Raw genomic sequence first — 20,098 nt, 5'->3', positions numbered from 1 at the left:
TATAAAAAGTGAACAGAGAAAGAAATCGCACCAAGTCATGCTTTTCAACATCAATTATGCCAAGGAAACCATTGAGTGGTTTACACTTTGCTCAGTGACAGCGGGATTTCAAAGTCAAACAAGGATCCTGCTGAAGGAGAAAATAAAAGTCCTGTTTACACATTCCAGTTATTCCAACAACACAATGAAAATGCAAATGTATAAAAAGGGCTATTACACAAATTTTAAGTCTGAATAGCCCTACAATATTATAGGGAAGAAAATAAGAAAGCTGAAATAAATAAGAGTTTATGCACTTTCAACTGAGTGAACATTAAGAATTATTTTACATAAATATAGAGGGAAGTATTGAATTATTCAATTATATTCTAGTTCATAATGGAAGACTGTTAGAAAGCTGAAGGCACTAACTGCTAAGCTATATAATGACTTACAGTGACATTCTGTAACTTTTAATTTTCAATCTATTCCTGTAGCAAAAGGAGGAGACATTGTTTGGAGTTTGGTGCTGATCATGACATTTGAAGTATACAGAAATACTGAAGTATACAGCTGGGTGCAAAATGTGACAGCCAGGCTGTTAGCCAGTATAATAAATCCAATTTGTAATAATGAGAGATCTGTATTGGTTGCCAATGGCTTCCCACAGTTTAAGATGATGTTCTTTAATTCTATGTATGATACACTTAGAACTCTAAGTTTCCCCATTAGTCTTAGACCTCATTCTTTCAATTCAGCATTATTATATGACTCCTATAATTGTGAGCCAAAGGCTAAATGCACCACTTCTCCTTCTTTTTTTTTTTAAACAAAGTTTTATTGGTTTTTTTAACATTTTACAAGGGAAAAAGGTAAGGGAGAGGTTACAAATTTTGGCAGTTGCGATGTGCGGTAGGTGCCCCCCCTCCATACTCATAGTATACATTTACACAAAGTTCATTACTAAGTAGTAACATATAGTCAGCATATAAATTCAGTTAGTAATTTCGATCAATTTATATCAGGTGGATTTTCTTGCTCATTTTTGTGATCTGAGCTTTCTCGGTATTGCCCCATCTCCCCCCGCCGACAGAGCTCCGGCCCCTCCCGTGTCCTGTATGTCTGTTGGAGGATCATCTGGTTTTTCTAGGAGTACTTTGTTTTTTTTCCATAAAGGCCTGCGCCTCTATGGGTGTATTAATTCTAACTCTTTTCTCCTCCCAGAATATTAGCATACCTTCAGGCATCAACCATCTGAACCACACCCCCTTCTGGTATAATTTATTCGCTAATTGTGAATAGCTTTTTCTTTTCCCCCTCACTTTCTTGGGGATCTGTTTCAGAATGGTTATCTCCCTATCTTGGTATGTCAAGGCTTGCCCCCTTTGTGCACTCAGAATTTCATCTCTTGTACTTTTTCTGAGAAATTTAATGTGTACCTCCCTGGGTACATTGTGTGTTCTAGCGTAGGCTGAGTTCACTCTATAAACCAGATCTATTTGCCACCCCATCTGTTATTTCTCTTTCTGGATGTATTCAGCCAAAATACTTGTCATGATGTCCCTTATATTTTCATCATCTGCCTCCATCACGTTTTGGAATCTAAGGTAAAAGGACATTCTCTCAAACTCTATTTTCATCTGTTGGGTGTCAAGTTCTTTGTTTCCCCTCTGCACCCCTTCCATCCCCTCCCTCATCTCAGCCGTCCCACCCTCCAAAAGATTCAGTCTCTGTGAGTTCTTATTAATTTGAGCCTGGTTCTCTTTAATTTCTTCTTTCATCTCCTTCAGTTGTTTCTTTATTTCCTCTTGTCCCTGTAAGAGTTGCTGGAACATTTGTTGAAACTCCGTCTCTGTAATTTTAGGTTGCATCAAAGCTGTTATCGTTGATTGTGTACTAGGACTGGAGGTTGCAGATGTCGGGGCAGAGGCAGCAAAGCCAGGCTTTCCAGGAGGTGGTTTTTTTGGGTGACATTGTTTATGGAGTAAAGAGTTCAGTCAGTGTAGAGAATGATCAGTCAGAGAGGCAGAACAGCCAGAAGAGTCCAGGAGACAGAAGGTCCAGGCAGAAGAGAATTTTTTTTTCTAATCACCCTGGCAATAGAGCAAAGTTTTTCACTCCAGGGAGTTCAAAAGAAAGCAATCAACAAGAGATTTATCTGAGTAGCACGGAGACAAAGACCGGAAGCCTGAAGTTTTAAAGGTGGAGTCAGGTTTCACAGTTCATAAAGACAACGGAAGTGTGCCATCTTGCCCTGCCAGCTTCGGGTTTAGAGGCAAAAAACAAAGTTTTCAAAGTTCAAAGTTCCCAAAGTTTCCAGATCATCATTATGTTATGGGATTAAATCCGAAAATTCACTTAGTAAGGGCGTGACATCATTGGTTGGCTCTCCCCCTCCTCCTTCCCCTGGGGCTGAGAGCAGAATTGTTTCCAGCCGCCTGTCCGAGGGGGGGAAATCCCCCTCCCTCCAGCCGCGCCTCTCCAAATCAAGCCGAAAAGAAAAAAACTTGAACTGCTGACAGTTTCTTCAACTTGGTAGGGGGAATGGAGGGAAGTTTACGCCTCACCGCACCGCAGCCGCGTCCTTCTGCTCTCTTTTTCTCCGCACAGCCTCACAGCGAAGACGCCAGAGCGTCTCCCCATCGTGCTCCCCAGTGCCTGGAGCGAGGCGGGGGGCCGCCGCCGATCCAGGGATCCCCCGCGGTGCCGCCCCTCCGGCAGGAGCCTCTACGGGGCATCCTGTGCCCCCCAAGAAGTGGGGAAGCCCTCCGGGAAAGCGCTGGGCGAGCAAGACTTGCCCGTCGCCGTCAGCCGCCGGAACCGGAAGTGGCACCACTTCTCCTTCTTTTCCCTTCCCAGTATGAATGTTCTTGAGATCTTTCTCCATACTCAACATTGTTCATCTTGGAAAAGGGTCAACAAGAACCAGTTGAATGATTTTGCTGGCCCGATGGCAGGTAGTTAAAGAGACCTACATACATACATGCACACATGTACACACCTTCACCCCCACCCCCACACACAGGGTGTTTGAGGGGGAATTCCTGGTCTTTCAAGTTATGTGTTCTGACCTAGGCTTCCTGAGACAGTAAAAAACACATGCTTAGTCCCAAAAACCCTCTTTTTATTTCAACAGTGTGAATTATGTTCCTTCAAACTCTGTAATGAGTCACAAATAGTTTGTAAAGAGTCTGGCAGAATTCTGCCACAGTCCTTCTGGATAAGGCTGCTAAGCACCCACCTTTATCTCCCTTGAAATACTGCCAAAGACATGATTGCCAATTAGCTTTGCAAGGCCCCACAGAGCACAGAGTCAAAACACAGCTTCAGAGTTTAAACCAACCAGAACGAACACAGTTGCTTCCTGCAAAGGCTCACTTGCCTTTGCTCCTCCTTTATGTCCTATGAGAGGGGCTAATCATCTCCAAGCCTTACTCCCAAGTTGCCCCTTTTGTCTTAACTCTTCTTGCCTTCTGGCAGCTCTTGCACTGGGAACAGGCTCCCCCTGTTCCTCTGTCTTGCTGAAGTCCGACTCTGGAGGCTCCAGAGGTAGCACATAACTCCCTGATGGCCCCCTCTCTGCCTCTGATGCAGAGCCCTCATCCTAGCCTTCCCCATACTCCAGGAGTCGCCCTTTTGTCTTAACTGTTCTTGCCTTCTGGCAGTATGGGTGCACTGGGAACAGGCTCCTCCTGTTCATCTGCCTTGCTGATATTTGACTCTGGAGGCTCCAGAGGCAGCACATAACTCCCTGATGGCCCTGGCCCCATCTCTGCCCTTGACGCAGAGCCCTCGTCTGAGCCTTCCCCAGACTCTAGGACTGGCCCATGTTCCTCTCCAACCTTCTCGTTGTCCGACTCTGCTGCGAGCTCCACAGGCAGCCAGTGGACCACAACACTATGGAACTCGATAGATACAAAGATAAAAGGGGGTTTGGGATTTTTTTTTTTAATAGAAGCGAACTATTCACATTACAACTTTCATAAAATGTATTACTAGGTTTTGTTTAGCTTCAACTTTCCTTTTTTCAAAAAAGTCATTCAACTTTTTGGTAATATGACACTTCAGTTTTAGCCTGTGTTTGTGGGCCAAACTTTTCTGATTAATTTCCCCATCCAGTTCCTTCTCATTGCTGATCCCTCATTGTCCAATTATATTTGAATAAATTATTTTGGGAATTGTCTCTTCAACAGCGAGCTGGTTGGTGAGTCATTGCATTCCATTCCCAGCACTTTGACCTTGAGATGGTGTCTCTGGAAGATACGATGAGTAGTTAGCCTTCCCGTCTCCCAACCAGCTCCCTTTCCCCATAGTTCACGGCATATTGGCAGCTACTGAATGTGAAGCTCAAGCATATGATGGAAGTTTTGACAGTGTGGTTGGGAGATTTGCAGCAAAGATGTAAAACAAGGTTTAAATTGAGTCTTCATACAGGGAGTCTTTTTATTTTTGTTTTCTTTCTATAAATGCTTATGTACAGTGATCCTTAATGAGAGGCATAACACTCTGGAACTTCTTAAAAAAAATAAAACAATGTAATGAGATTAATCCTTGGTATACTATTATTTGTTTTAATGCTGCTATTAACTCTTTATCTACAGTTAGAAGGATGTGTTGAAAATGCAAAGAATTATAGAATGTCAATAAAGGCATGCTCTGGAAAGAATTTCATTATGTAAAATTATACTATATTTCTACTTATTTATTTACAAGTCATATTTACACATTAACTAATTCCAGAGGTGGGTTCCTACTGGTTCAGACCAGTTCGGCCGAGTAGGTAGTAACTCGGCCTGCCTAGAACCGGTTCTATCAGTGATGGCGCCATTTTGATTTTTGGTTCTGTGCATACGCAGAATTAATAATAATAATAATAATAATAATAATAATAATAATAATAATAATAATAATAATAATAAATTATTATTTTTTCTCTTTTCTAACTTTGTGCGTGTGAACAAACCTTTTTAGTTGCAAATGTGCACTTGCACAAAAATTTAATGTAATGCAGCAGGAAACCACCCCAACTAGTTAGGTTTCAATACCAATACAATTTTAAAGTACAATATAACCATCAACAGAAAAACATCAGATTGAAACAGAATTTAAAAGATTTAAATACTGTATTTAGGAAAGGAAAATACATTTTATTTATTTTATTTATTATTCACACTTATAGACCGCCCCCTCTCCCGGAGAGGACTCGGGGCGGTGTACAGTCACTAAAATACGTTGTAAAATACATACATAAACAGTTAAATAATTAAATACGTAGGTGAAGGAGGTTGTGAGACTGTAATAGAATAATAAATATAATACGTTAAAAGCCTATTAAAACCCCAAACCCAATTAAAATAAATGAATCCCGGGAGGTAAAACTAAGAAAGTGCCAGGCCAGCTGATTGAAATAGGTGAGTCTTTAACTTTTGCCGGAAGGAACGGAGGTCGGTGGTAGTTCGAATGTCTGGGGGGAGGTCATTCCAGAGGGTTGGGCCCATCACAGAGAAGGATCTACTCCTAGGTGTCGCCCGCTGGCATTGCCTAGCAGACGGCACCAGGAGGAGCCCCTCCCTGTGTGAGCAGATAGGTCGCAGGGACGTGTGTGGTAGGATGCGATCCTGCAGATAACTAGGTCCTCTGCCATGGAGCGCTTTAAAGATGGTGATCAATACCTTGAAACGCACCCGAAAGGCCACAGGTAGCCAGTGCAGCTCGCGCAGGAGAGGTGTAAGGAAAAGAATTCATGAGGATATTTTAGAATTAAAATAATTGGGTCTACCTGCTATAGCAACTTTGGGAAATTTAGAAGGGCAACTCTGAAGATAATCTCAGGATGGTATGGCATGAGAATAGGGATTTGTGAGATTAATTATTTTCAGATAATTGTTTTCAAGATAAAGGTAATTAACAGACTTTAAAGCTTAACCAGCTTTTGAAGTGGGGATAGATTAGATGTTAGTGATATAAATAAATAATGTAACAAAATTAAATTCCATGAAGGTGCTAAGGCACCTCATCAGATATCTTAGTCCAACCCCTTTCATTTCTAAAGCAAAACCAAACCTACCATCTATATAGTGGGGAGGAAGAATGTAAACATGATCAATAAAAAGTATATACAGTATATCACTGTTAGGGTCTCCACTATGCCTGAAGTTGCCACTCGATAGTCAGAGAACATATGTCAAAATAGTTTTCCTTCAAGAATTTTTGTTTCACCAACTGAATAAAAGACAAAAACAAAACATGGCATGTAACAATTAATAAAGAGAATGCCACAAATAGGAAAAGATTAACAAGTGCTATTTAGCTTCTTCTTGTGGTGCTTCTATTACAATAGGTATTCCTAAATTTCCTAAGGAGAAAATTGACCCCATTGATGTAGAACATGGTGATGCAATGGTTTTGCGCTGCAATCCTCCCAAAGGCATCCCACCACTGCACATTTATTGGATGAATATTGGTAAGTGTCTGTCCTTTCCTCCTGACATCATTACAAATGGAATCTCTCTGCAAAAGTATTTCTATAATTTGAATTTAATTAAAATTGCATGTGGTTGATAAATGGCATTTTCTGTGGTTAACAGAATGCAGCAATAAACTGAAAATTGCAGATAATGAATTAGAAAATGTTAATGCTAAACTTAAAAGGCAGCTGCAAAGATTAATGCTGTTCATTAAAACACTTACTCATCTTACATCGTGGAAAGGGAGAATGTAATGAATTATATTTGGATTTCATTCAGCGAGTCACATTTCTGTATGTATCCAGTCCTGTCTTGAGCAAATGAGGTACTTGGTTTTACTGTTGATTTTCTCTAAAATTCCTAAGTGGACTTTTTCTAGCTTTTTTGCACTTTATTTTAAAATGGATTCATTTCCTCCCTTCTCCCTGGGAAATCTAACAAATAATAAAAAACCTAGCTTGTGAATATGAAAAAGATTTACTATAAATACTGAAAAATCATGGTAATAAGAATTGTGGTAAAATCAGAAAAGCCTTGATACAGAACCCTTTGACATAGGAATGGGAGTAGTGGGAAAGATGCTCAGAGTGGTGGGGTTCAATTTTTTTTACTACCAGTTCTGTGGACTGGTGGGTGTGGCATGGCTTAGTGAGCGTGGCTTGGTGAGCGTGGGGAAGGATACTGTAAAATCTCCATTCCCTCTCCACTCCAGGGGAAGGTTACTGCAAAATCCCCATTTCCTCCTTATCAGCTGGGACTCAGGAGGCAAATAATAGATGGGGGTGGGGCCAGTCAGAGGTGATATTTACCGGTTCTCCGAACTACTCAAAATTTCCACCAGTGGTTCTCCAGAACTGTTCAGAACCTGCTGAATACCACCTCTGGATGCTCATCATAGTTTATCTTTTAAGTGGCCTATCCAGGTAAAGGTAGCTGGCCCTGTAGCTGTAGCTATTTCAGTTAAATGGGTTTTGGGTGAGGAAGGAGGAGGAATCAGAATAAGGGGTTATTTGATGGAGCAGAAGAATCGGCATATATAGGCTAGCATGCAGCAGAGGGATGAAGTCACCAAAGAAACCATGATAAGACAGAAGGAGCAAGGCCAAACCCCTACTGAATTCAGTGGGGTGACAGTTATTTTATCCTTTAGAGAGGCTTGTGCTAAGAACTAGTAGCATGTCATCTCTCTCATACAGTCCAAGTTTCTCTCTTCTCAAAGTATTTTTTTCCAACTCATTTTCAAATTAAAGCATAGAATTAAATTATGGATTAAGTATATAGCTCCATTTAGCACATTGGGCTGTTTTACACATAAGATTAAATCATATAATGAGTTCATCTACACAAATGTAAAAAAGAAAGAAAGAATAGACATTATACTTTTGTGTTATGCACCATCCAAGCCTATTCTAAGTGACAGGATAAGTGGCTTCTTGACAGCCATGACATGTAGAGTACAGGCCTGACTTGAATAATTCTTTAACAAATGCACAATGAAAACGGTGCATTATTTTGCAAAAAACAATAATGCATTCTGTCACAGAAAAATGTATGCAATATGAAACTTGCAATACACATGCAGTATATATTTCATGGTTGGGAAGAGGATATCCAGGCAGTTTGTTCTATTTGTGATTCCCACCCCCCTACATAACATAGTGGAAAACTAGCAAATATGCTTTATATTCTTTCAAGTCACATGCATTATTAATACCCAAGAGCTATTTCCTTACCTGGGATCAGGGGTCAGATACTGAACCATTACCATTTTTTTTTTCCTTTTCAGATTTGCAGCATATCCCACAAGATGAAAGGGTCTCCATGGGCCTTAATGGGGATCTTTACTTTGCAAATGTGGATGAAAATGACAGTCGTAGTGATTATTGCTGCTTTGCTGCATTTCCAAAATTAAGAACGATTGTGCAGAAAATGCCAATGACATTGACAGTTACACGTTGTAAGTCTGGGAAATTGGTTCTCTTTTTTCCTTCTTCCTTTCTTCCTCTATCTTCCATCTGCCCTAATGTCTGCTTCCAACCTTTGGTTCTTTTGGTAATTCTTACATGTGACATGGGTTGTTTTTTATCATTATTTTTTGCTGAAGAAATATATGCAAATGTATTCAATTCCACACTGCTGTCTTAGTGATGACAGCTAGGCCCAGCTCATAAAACTGCTGCAGCTGCTAGCTCGCCAAAAGATTTCTCTTGTTTTGTTCTGAACCTCAAAACTATAAAAATGTAACCCTGATTGGGATGGAAATCAAATTCTTTTCAAAGCCACCAAAGGATAATTCCCTTTAGATATAAATGGAAACTGAGATTAATGTGTGCTTTCCTGTTGAACTAACACGGGATATATTTATTGGAGACACTTGTCGGCAATATGTTTTATTTTCTCTTGAATGGAAAAAAAACCTCACCAAAATGACAAGACAAAATGATTTGCAGGGATGTAGCGGCTGAGGGCCACTAGCAAATTTGAAGGACTTCATTTGCAACTTCCATCTTTTTCTTCTTCTTGATTGTAACATATAAATTGATTGGTCTCCTCCTCCTTATGTAATTATTACAGACAAATACCCACCTAAGTTCCTTTCTGAATAATTTGCCATTTGATTAATTACCTTGGGAGGATTGTTAAAGTAATGTCAAATCTTGGTGACCACCTGAATCTTCCCTGCTTTTCCCCCCCAATAGTTTATTATCTTCTGGGAGTATTTATTACACTGAGTTTTTTTTTAAAAAAAATCCTAGAATATTCCATAACTCTGGGATTTCCTGATGATATATCATCTGAATGCTAGTTTCTCTGCTTATCTTTTATGAGCTTAGTAAAGTTTAGCTAAGAGCTACTACCTGTGACTGAAAAACTGTCAGAGAATGCTTTATGTTGCTGAAAAAGACTTTGATTGGGTCTGGTGTCTTGCCAAATTGGACTCTGTAGCAACATAAGATTGCCTTGGGTGGCAGTTTTAATATTGCTTCTATGATGATACCAGCTAGTTTCTGAGGTGGTTCATGGCAGCTGACCCACATAATCCACAAATATTCTTAAAATACTGCCTCACTACATCCTTCAACATCTCATTTATTGTCAAAACCACACATGAACTTTGCTCACAACCGAGCAAGTGTTATATAAATATTATACAACATATTTGAACAATATGATGGGGTAATATTTTTTGACATGAAACTACTTCTAACTAAACAGAAGAAACTTAAATTTATTATTTCTGGAGTTTTTAATATTTTTTTGTGCATTTACAGTTCTTCCTATCCACACATATTTAGATTTAGTTCAGCTTAATTAGGTGGGATTTTTATCTTAATAATCATCTATAGGGTTGTACAAAATGTTGACATATACATAAAACATTGAAAAGACTAAGCCACTATGTGAAAATAAATAGGTTCTCCACTTATCTCAAGAAAGATAGGATTAAATTATTTCCCTACTAATTATTTTTTAATGCAGAATAAAATTCATTTTTCCCACAGGACAATTTATCTAAGTCGGAAATAATCTTTTTTCAGTTTATTATAATTGAGGATACATTTTACATTATTTTATCATTGTAAACCTTATTTCTTCTACCAATTGCGATTGGAAAATATCTAAAAAATAAGGATACATAGTTTGTTTAACACATCTGTATGTCCCTGCAATAGAAAAAGTACTGAGAGATTCACATATGACAAAAACTAATGCAACACAATCCACTTAGAAAAAACAATAGCACATAGCAATAGCACTTAGATTTATATCACACTTCATAGTGCTTGACAGCCCTCTCTAAGCAGTTTACAGAGTCAGCATTTTGTTCCCAACAATCTGGCTCCTCATTTTACCAACCCTGGAAAGATGGAATGCTGAGTCAACCTGGAGACAGTACGATTTGAACCATTAGCAGTCAGTAGAATTAGCTTGCAATACTACCTTCTAACAACTGCACCACCATGGCTCTTCAAAATAAAAACTTCTGTTATTATAAAGAAAATAAACTATGGTAACATGAAACCAAAATGCAATAAAAGCATCATCATCAAAAGCAAAACAAATTTAACATCAGCATCTCACCAATTAACCGGAGCTTCAATATTTGCTATCTGATTCCTATTTTGTGATAGGCAAACTAGCTGCCAAATATCAGTATCCTTATGTACTGAGTGCAAGGCATATTATAGAAGGGAATTGGGGAATTTCCCTGGCTTTGTTCTCCTTCCCTGCCTTCAAACAACAGTAGGTCCTGGAGAAACATCTACTACTTTGTCTTCTTAAAATGGATTTGAATTGGAGAGGTGAAGTGAGATGTGATGAATGGCTAGACTGAAGGTTCATCACAAGCTTGTAGAACTGTTTTTCTTGCATGGGCGAAAGGAACCCACCTAATAATAGCAAGAGCATTCAGGGTTACATATAGTCCATTGCCTATGACAACATATGTAGTGATAAGTAGTGGAGCAGCAAAAATTGAACCTCCGGTTAACTTGTTAATTTGTGATTTTTGGTGATGATAGCTATATTATGAGCCGTGGTGACACAGTGGTTAGAATGCAGTTCTGGAGGCTACTTCTGCTGACTGCCAGCTGCCTGCAATTTGGCAGGTTGAATCTCACCAAGTTCAAGGTTGACTCAGCCTTCCATCCTTCCAAGGTGGGTAAAATGAGGATAAAATTGTTGGGGGCAATATGTTGACAGAGGGCTGTAAAGCACTGTAAAGTGGTATATAAGTCTAAGTGTTATTTTGCTATTGCTATTGTGATTTGGTTTCATAAGAATTATCTGAGAGTGGAACAGGCTTTAAGTATTGATCAATCAGTCAATACAATCTTCTGTCTGCTGAAGGGTTGGCTGAAAGGACCATGATGGAAGAGCATTTTAAAATATTAGCTAAATATGAGGTCTTTTTGTATTTATGTCATTTGTACATGTGTTCATTATCATAGTGCTTACTTGCATTGCATCTTCAGCAATTATGGAATTTTTTTTAGGTGGAAATAATATGATCTCAGTTCAGGATATCAGCAGAATAATCTAGTTGTATTCAAATAGCATTCCTCTCCATCCCATTTTTACAGAGCAGGATAATTTTAACAATTTCAGTTTCATGAGACATGGATAGGACAAAGGAAGTTCACCTTGCAAATGGATCTACGTCAGCATAATCTGAATTCGTTACTTAGTCTGATTATATCCATCATTTATTTGACAAATTTCATCACCATTCATGTTTCCATTTGGTCTCCATTTCTGTCTGTTGCAGTAAAATATACTAATGATTCCAGTTCATCTAATGCGGCTAAGGGTAAGTTGTTACTGTTTAAAGTTTCATGCCAGTTTAGATTAAAATGAATAAAATATCCTAAGTAAAGTATATTTCATTTTACACAGAGACATGCAAATGACTCTGTGTGTGTGTGTGTGTGTGTGTGTGTGTGCTATGATTACCCAATAAAACAGGAATAGAAAACTCCAAAGTCTGGCTCTAGTCCAAGATTCTCCACCTTTAGCCCGTCTTTCTCCAATAAGATAGATTAATGATTGGGTGCCACCAATTGTTTTGAATTCCTAATGACCACCTAGATTTCCTCCAAAATCTCTAATAAGAAGCTGAACCCAAAAGATACTATATTAAGTTTTGCCAACCTCTTCCTGCTTATAATTTCCAAGTTTCTCCCATGTTCCATTCTCATAGGAGAAAACAATTTAATCTTATTTTGAAAGTGGAACCATAATTAAGCTAGCTAATTGGAAAGATGAAGAATATAACTTTTCTTTTTCCTAAAGGCTTTATCTTAATCTTTAGTAGACCAGATGACACTGAGGGATAGAGTTTCAGGAAGAGAAAGTCCTTTCTTCTCCAGACCCTGAAATTATCCAATATTTCTTCCTCCTCCTAACCTCCCCATCCTAGGAGTCTATTTAAGATGTTGTCATTTCATCCACTTTCAAAGCTTGTAATTTGGAGCCCACAAATTTTACAATTAATTCTAATTGTACTATTCCTACAATGTCAAGAATATGCTACACTCATACATTTTATCCCCAAATTACAATTAACGTACCACATTCTATTGTATAGTGTTTGTTTGCAAATTTTAGAAATATTTTCTAAAGCAGATGAAAAAAATGACCTAGCAGAAAAGAACATTTCATTATAATATGTAGAGCATATGAATGAATTAGCACTGATATTTTTATTGACCATGACTGATAGAATAAGGAAGAGTTGAATACATCTTATTTCGAGAGTTCTGAAATTACTTTTCTCCCTTTCAGCAAATTTAATCAAAGAAAGAAAACCCAAGCTACTTATCCCTGAATCTTCTGGTGCCAGTTCGGAAGTGACATTTATGAAAGGAATGGATCTTTTTCTGGAATGCATTGCTGAAGGACTGTGAGTATTCGTATTTTAGAACTGATTTTGAAAAATAACGGCAAATTACTCCTCAGCTTATAACAAATCATTGACTGTTCAAAGTTACAATATCACTGAACAAAGTGATATATGGCCGTTGCGTCATCCCTATGATCACAATCAAAATTCAGCTGGTTGGCAATCAATTCCTATGTATGATGGTTCATAAATATGTGGGGTCTTGCAATCAGCTTTTGCAATCTTCTGACAAGCAAAGTCTCACTTAGCAAAAGAAATTTTGATCTCAGTTGTGGCCGAGGACTATCTGTAATTACAACAAGGAAGCAAAAGCAATTGATTTTTTAAAAAATAGATACCTAAAGTTACAGAAAGATATTGTAGATATTTGGGCTTTGTCCTATAATCAGCCCTATTATATTTTTAGGAACTGGGAACTGATAGTAATCTGACCCTTGGCATGATGCCATTACAGCAGATGGACACAAGAATAAGCTGACATGATTCTGCTCTGTTTATGCCATACACAATGTTGGCAATAGCAAGGCCAGCTGGAAATGCTAAGTTAGCAGCCTGGCCTGGACGTCTCTCTTTCTTGTTATGAGAGTTCACAGTAATTCTGCAAAACACAAAGTTCCTTTTATATTTAATTGTCTGGAGAATTTGTGCTGTCTAAGAAGACGAAGAATTGATTATTGCCCTTGCAGCAAAATCTTTAACCCCATTTATGATTTTAAAGCCATTGTGGACTGAATGGAATAAGCTCAACTTCTCAGTGGCATTCTGGACTACTTTTAATCTATAGTAGCCATTAGATAGTGTTGTGTATATTTTTACTTACTCTATCTTTCAGAATATAAGGCACACCTTCCCCCCCCCCCCCCAAAAAAGAGGGTGAAAATCTGGATGTGTCTTATACACTGAATACAACATTTTTGGTCTGAAACCCCGCCCATTCACAAAAATGGACGTGCAGAGGGTTTGGGAGGCCTGGAAAGTGCTCCTGGGGGCTGGGGAAGGCAAAAACAAGTGAAAATGGCCCTTTTTGCTCGTTTTTGCCCTCCCAGCCCCCAGGACCATTCTACAAGCTTCCTAAAGGCTATGCATGCCATTTTGTGTGTGCAAAAAATGGGCCAGTTTTCGCAAAAAATAGGCAATTTTTTGCTTGTTTTTGCCCCCCTCCAGAGCCCAGGAGCACTTTGCAGGCCTCTGAAACTCTCTGCATGCCCTGTTTTTCACAAAAAAATGAGGCATGCAGAGGATTTGGGAGACCTGCAGAGTGCAAAAACTTTTTTAAAAAAATTACCACTTCAAAATCTTGGTGCGTCTTATACTCCATTACATCTTATAGTCCAAGAAATATGGTACTTTGGAGAAAAGACAATATAGTTTCTATAAAATACAAATCCCATCGGTTTTTGCAAGAAAGTATTCAGATGATTATATGGCTGGTGATTTATTTAGTGTGATAGCCAAACGGAGTCAGTTTGCTTAGAATAGCAAACATGTTATCATTATGTTACCAGCATGATTCAGAATTCAGATACATATTCATGAAGGTATCTTTAAACATTGATCAATTTTATTGAACTGAATTGAACCCACAGTTACCACATATACAACAGTTTCTTCCATTGTTTTTTCCTCTTAATATAGATAAAGAATCCAAGTGTTTCAGCTATTTCTTCAGAGTAGAGCAAAGATAGCAGATTTTAATTATTTAGCTGGGCAAAATTAGTAATTCTATTCAAAATACAAAATGGAAACTACATTAGAAATTAAATGACACCTCCAATCAACTGTAACTATGCATATTTGGTATCTCAGGCTTTGCTCTTCCTGAGATTGTGGAAAATAGGAACCACATTTTGCTGGATGACCTGCTTTAGCTAAAGGGGAGATGAGAGAAGATTTGAAAATGAGTATATAACAATGAAAAGATTGCTAAAAGGCATATTGAGGGGGGAAATGGCATCTCAGATAATTAGTGGAGCTTGATTCCTTAACTTAAGCAGAGTTTTCAAATAAAAGGAAAAGGAATACCACAGCAGGAAAGAGAGGAGGGAAAGTACACTCTATATTTGGTATTTATTTATTTGTTTGTTTATAAATTTTTAAAACCACTCATCTCCATCACAGAGCCTTTGTATAACCTGCCTTGTTCTGTTCTCAATACAAGGCAGTACAACTGAGGCAGTTTTATCTTGAAGGGAAAAAAAGATATAGAGGCTTCACATTTTAGTACTCTTCTCTGCTTGTCCTTTTCTTTGTGGCAGCCATTTTCTCTTAAGTACAGTGGAATTTTGTTGTTGAAAGCATCACTAGTGACTTTCTGCATTTCCAATATGCTTCAGTTCTGGTGATGACCTAAGATTATCCTTTTTTTAAAAAAGACTGTCATTACTCAACTAAACCCAAGAGGGTGCAGTAGTTTGCTTAAAAATGCTGCAATTACCTCTGTGGCTCTCAAATCTATAGTCTGACATTGTGCAGTTGGACAACAGACCCTGTGGCCCTGAACTCTATGGTTTGCAGTGCAATAATGCTCACATTTTCTTCTTTTAAAAAACTAGCAGAATCCAGATCTTTGAATGACTAAATGCACATGTTGTTGCACATAGATTCAGTTTATCTCTGATATTTCAAGCTCTTCACGACACAAGAGATGAACTGACTGTGTTTATTATGATGAGTTTGGAAAGAAAGCATATTGCAAGGAACATTACTATAATATAGGTAGATTCAATACCAACTTCTTCACATATAACACTGTTTTCATACAACATATTTCTTGACTTCTAATATTCAGCCTTTTTGCCTTTTACTATCCTTTTCCAAAGTCTGATTAGAGAAAAAATATTTTTTTAAACCAAATATTTATTTATTTATTCATTCATTCATTCATTCATTCATTTATTTATTTATTTATTTATTTATTTATTTATTTATTTATTTGAACTTATTAGTCGCCCCCTCTCCCCACAGGGACTCGGGGCGACGTACAAAAGCAACAATCAAAACAGTATCATATAGAGGAGGTAAAAATAAATAAATAAATTACAGTGCTTAGAAAAAGTTAAAACCCCAATAACATTAAAAATTTAAAAACTAAAATTAACAGTTAAAAAATGACCAAGGGGTGGAGAAGTTGTAGAGTTATGCCAGGCCGGCTAGTCGAAACAGGTAGGTCTTCAGTTTCATACGGAAGGAGCGGAGGCCGGTTGTTGTCCTAATGTCTGGGGGGAGGTCATTCCAAAGGGTAGGGCCCACCACAGAGAAGGTCCTACTCCTGGGCACCGCCCTCTGACACTCTCTGGAGGACGGCACCCGGAGGAGTCCCTCTCTGTGTGAGTGAATGGGTCGCAGGGATGTATGGGGCAGGACATGATCCCGGAGATAACTAGGCCCTGTGCCATGGAGCGCTTTGAAGATGGTGACTAACACCTTGAAGCGCACCCGGTAGGCCACAGGAAGCCAGTGCAGCTCGCGCAGGAGAGGTGTTATATGGGAGAACCTCGATCTCCCCATAATTACCCGCGCGGCTGCATTCTGGACCAACTGCAGTCTCCGGGTGCACCTCAAGGGGAGCCCCATGTAGAGAGCATTACAGTAGTCCAGGCTGTAAATGTGTGTAAATTCAATACACAACAGAGAAAGAGATACTCTGCAATGCATATTTTGAAATAACAAACTTTTGTTGACTTGCAGATGGCAAATGTGGAATAAGACATATGTAGGGGAAGCATACTTTAGTTGTCTTTTCCGAGGGTTATCCCTAATCAATGTTTAATCTTCATTTTATACCCATTTCTTTGATGCACAAGACAAGAAAAATTAAAATAAAGCAAAAAACAGAATTTATAACACAAACTATTATTTTACTCATCTCCAAAACAATTGCAGCTCAGCAAACAATAGCTTATTGTGATATATTGAACATCATAACATTTATTTACAATGAAAAGATCTATATGGTCACTCATCTTAAGCAACATTAGTCTATATAAACATTTGTTGAATCTAGAACTCTTGACTGGCAGGTAAAGGCCCATATTAATTTTTAACATAAACATTTTCTTTCTTTTTTAAATTCATCCTAGTCCAACACCCCATTTAACATGGAGAAGGATTAACAAAACCAGCTTTTTCAGAGGAGTCACTGAGAATTTTGGAAAAGTTTTGAAGATAGAGCAAGTTACTAAAGATGATGAAGGAACCTATGAATGTGTAGCCTCAAATGATTTAGGTGAAACAAAGCATGAGTTCAAAGTTCGTGTTGAAGGTAGGTTCAATGATCCCATAAATGACTCTGTTGGGGGGGGGGGTCTGTGTGTCTGTATGTATGCATGTATCTTTTAGATAGATACACATTATTTTTATTCATATCTAAATCCCACCTAGTGCTGGCTTTCCAAATTCTAAATAGTTTTCTTATCTAATGAACAGTATTCTTGCTTTTCAAAATAATGTTAATAATCAAATAGAACATTTATTTAAAAGCCTGATGGCCTATTACGACATGATTTTTAACATGATTGTACACTATAAGCATTTAAGACTGCTTTGAGTAGAATATATATAGTATAAGAGAATTAAATATTAGAAAGCAATTTGTAATTGTTCATTTCTACTGTCATATGAATATTTGCACAATTTTTGAAAAACAAAATAAAGTTCAAAAATACAGTTATGTACAGGGTGTACATTTCTATGTGGTTAGTTCAGTTTATATAATATTTAAGAGTTCTTTTTACAGAAAACTATTCTGAAAGCAAACACATTAAAATCTTCTGAAATGGTTCCCTACATTGATCAGTATACATCAAATCAAATCTTAATTAAAGTCAAAGACCAACATAATGATCACTACAGCGTATTTGATTCTCAGCTAAAATCAATTTCTTTTTTTCCACACTTATATTGTTTCTATGGAACAAATCATGCACAGCATATATGTGAAATTACTGCTGTCTCAACTGAAACAAATCATGTTGGCTATGAAAGTTTTCTCCTCACATCAATTGTTTTGCTCACAGATATTTGTTGGGGAAAAACATATGTGCTCTCTCCATATGTTCTGATGTACAAAATCAACGATTATGTCTATTCTCCACACATGACTTACTTTAAAAGATGGGAAATACAACTTTGGGAGGATACTTCAAAATAGTTATTAAATATCTAAGGCTTCCTCAACTGCAAGCAACAATTGGAAAAGGGAACACTTACAAAATCTGTTGTGGATATGCAGCACAATTACCAAGGAATTTCAAAGTCAATACAGCGACATGCCAATGAACATGCATAGATTTGCATTTTGGATATAATGAAATTTAAGTAAATAATTCTAATGAAGAGCTCTTGTGCTAAAATCGTTACAAATTTATTACTGATGCATAAAAACCTCACAAATATATTGCATCTTTGTTTTTTGCACTTCTTTTTTCCCCTGACAAGTTGTACTGTACTGAAATTTTTTTGTACATCTTTTTAACCATTCATATTTTTCCCTTTCCTCTAAAAAGAAGAAAAATGCTCATAATAATGTACAGGATAATGGCTTGTATTATAGTTGAAGTCATGTAACTATTTCAATACATTCATTTCACCAGAGAGCTAAAACTTCCCATGAAACTTTTTCTGATCAGACATCATAAAGCCACACCAGATAAGCTTGCAAAAGTGAGAAGTTAGGGAAACTAGGACAGAGATGGAATTCAGCAGGTTCTGACCAGTTCTGGAGAACTGGTAGCGGAAATTTTGAATAGTTCAGAGAACTGCTAAATATCACCTCTGACTGACCCTGCCCTCATCTATTCTCTGCCAAGTCCCAGCTGATCGGGAGGAAATGAGGATTTTGCAGGAACTTTCCCCTAGAGTGGGGAGGGAAAGGAGATTTTATAGTATCCTTCCCCTGCCATGCACACCAAGCCATGCCATGCCTACCAAGACACACCACACCCACCAAGCCACGCCACGCCCACTAAGCCACACCATGCTGCACCCACAGAACCAGTAGTAAATATTTTTGAATCCTACCACTGAAATAGGAGATACATGACCTCATGGCTTGTTATATGTATATAGGGAAAGAAAACTGTTAGTAAAGCCAAATAGATTTTGGTCCAGTATTACCTTGCTTTATTGAATAGATTTATATAATAATTTATGATGTTCCGTGATCTGTCATGCTTTATTTTTAAATTCCTCATCCTCTCACTTTAGCTTTTTCCCCCTGATGATTCTTTTCTTGTAAGGTAAATTCTTTAGAAATGGCCTAGCATTATCTTACATATATATTGTAGGACTTTCTGATTCTAATTCTTTCTTTCTTTAATGACCAACACTGTTTACACATTAATCAAGAAAGCCTTGGCTTCCCCCTTTGTTACATTCAATGTAAAGGACTAATGGGGTAATAAGTGTCTGATAAAGCTAAACATCTGTTAAACATGATGGGACTCTATGCTCCATATTTTACATAATATGTGCAAAATGATAAACTAGACATATTTTCATTTATTTATTAAACTTCTACATGGCCCATCTCTCACATAAGTGACTGTGGGCTGTTGTGCCTAAATAGATGGTTGTGAATATACAGTTGTCAGTCACATTTAAAACATATTATACAAGGTTCATTAAATGGAAATATTGCTAAATAGAACTGAATACATCAATTGCCAGGGTAGGCACATCATCCTAAGACACTTTGTCTACGTTAGCACAATATGTCCAAACAAAGAAAAACGCATGGTTCAGCGTAATGTGTGAACCTAGTTAGAGTCAGCATGCTGAAAATACAGCTTTTGGAGATAGCGGGTAGGGGCAGATAAAGTAGCAGGCATAAGAATGATTAAGCACCTGCACTTTGTCATTATTTTTTTTCCAGCTTGTGAAGTTTATGGTTGGCCACTGAGGATTTTTTATACACATTTGCAGCCATTATGCAGCTGGCATGTTGTGCAAATTTGCCATAATAATTAGAGATACGTCTTAGTTTTTCTTGACATAATCAACTGTTTGACCTAAGAAAAATGAGCAAAACATTTAAATGAATATGCATGTTTCTTGTTTGGTTGTGATATATAAGCCTTCTTCTCTTACCCTCTCAGTACTAGAGGGAATTTATAGATTTAAAAAAAAAAGCTTTTCTGGTAATTTTCTTCTTATTTAAAAAGGCCACTGTTAAGCACATGTGCAATAAAATTACTTATGCCTGTTCAGTGGACTTTGTAGAATATTGCTCATCCTGAAGTATGTTTCTGTG

At 37.7% G+C, this 20,098-nt stretch overlaps 1 protein-coding gene across 4 annotated transcripts in view; it reads left to right on the top strand.

Annotated features, from left to right (window-relative positions):
* CHL1 (cell adhesion molecule L1 like) overlaps window positions 1-20,098 on the top strand; it is a 220,055-nt gene that overhangs the window by 134,938 nt on the left and 65,019 nt on the right. For 3 of the 4 annotated variants that reach the window (XM_081940227.1, XM_081940228.1, XM_081940226.1), the window contains exons 5-9: window positions 6,320-6,442; window positions 8,233-8,403; window positions 11,716-11,757; window positions 12,732-12,849; window positions 16,929-17,110. In XM_081940227.1, the coding sequence (XP_081796353.1) occupies window positions 6,320-6,442; window positions 8,233-8,403; window positions 11,716-11,757; window positions 12,732-12,849; window positions 16,929-17,110 (636 nt within the window). Of the gene's footprint in view, window positions 1-6,319; window positions 6,443-8,232; window positions 8,404-11,530; window positions 11,758-12,731; window positions 12,850-16,928; window positions 17,111-20,098 lie in introns of those variants that run through there. The other variant, XM_081940229.1, reaches the window with a different exon arrangement.

The sequence above is a fragment of the Natrix helvetica genome, assembly GCF_964273705.1.
Source record: "Natrix helvetica genome assembly, chromosome: 1".
NCBI lineage: Eukaryota > Metazoa > Chordata > Lepidosauria > Squamata > Natricidae > Natrix > Natrix helvetica.
This window is presented reverse-complemented; position numbering and strand designations above follow the sequence as displayed.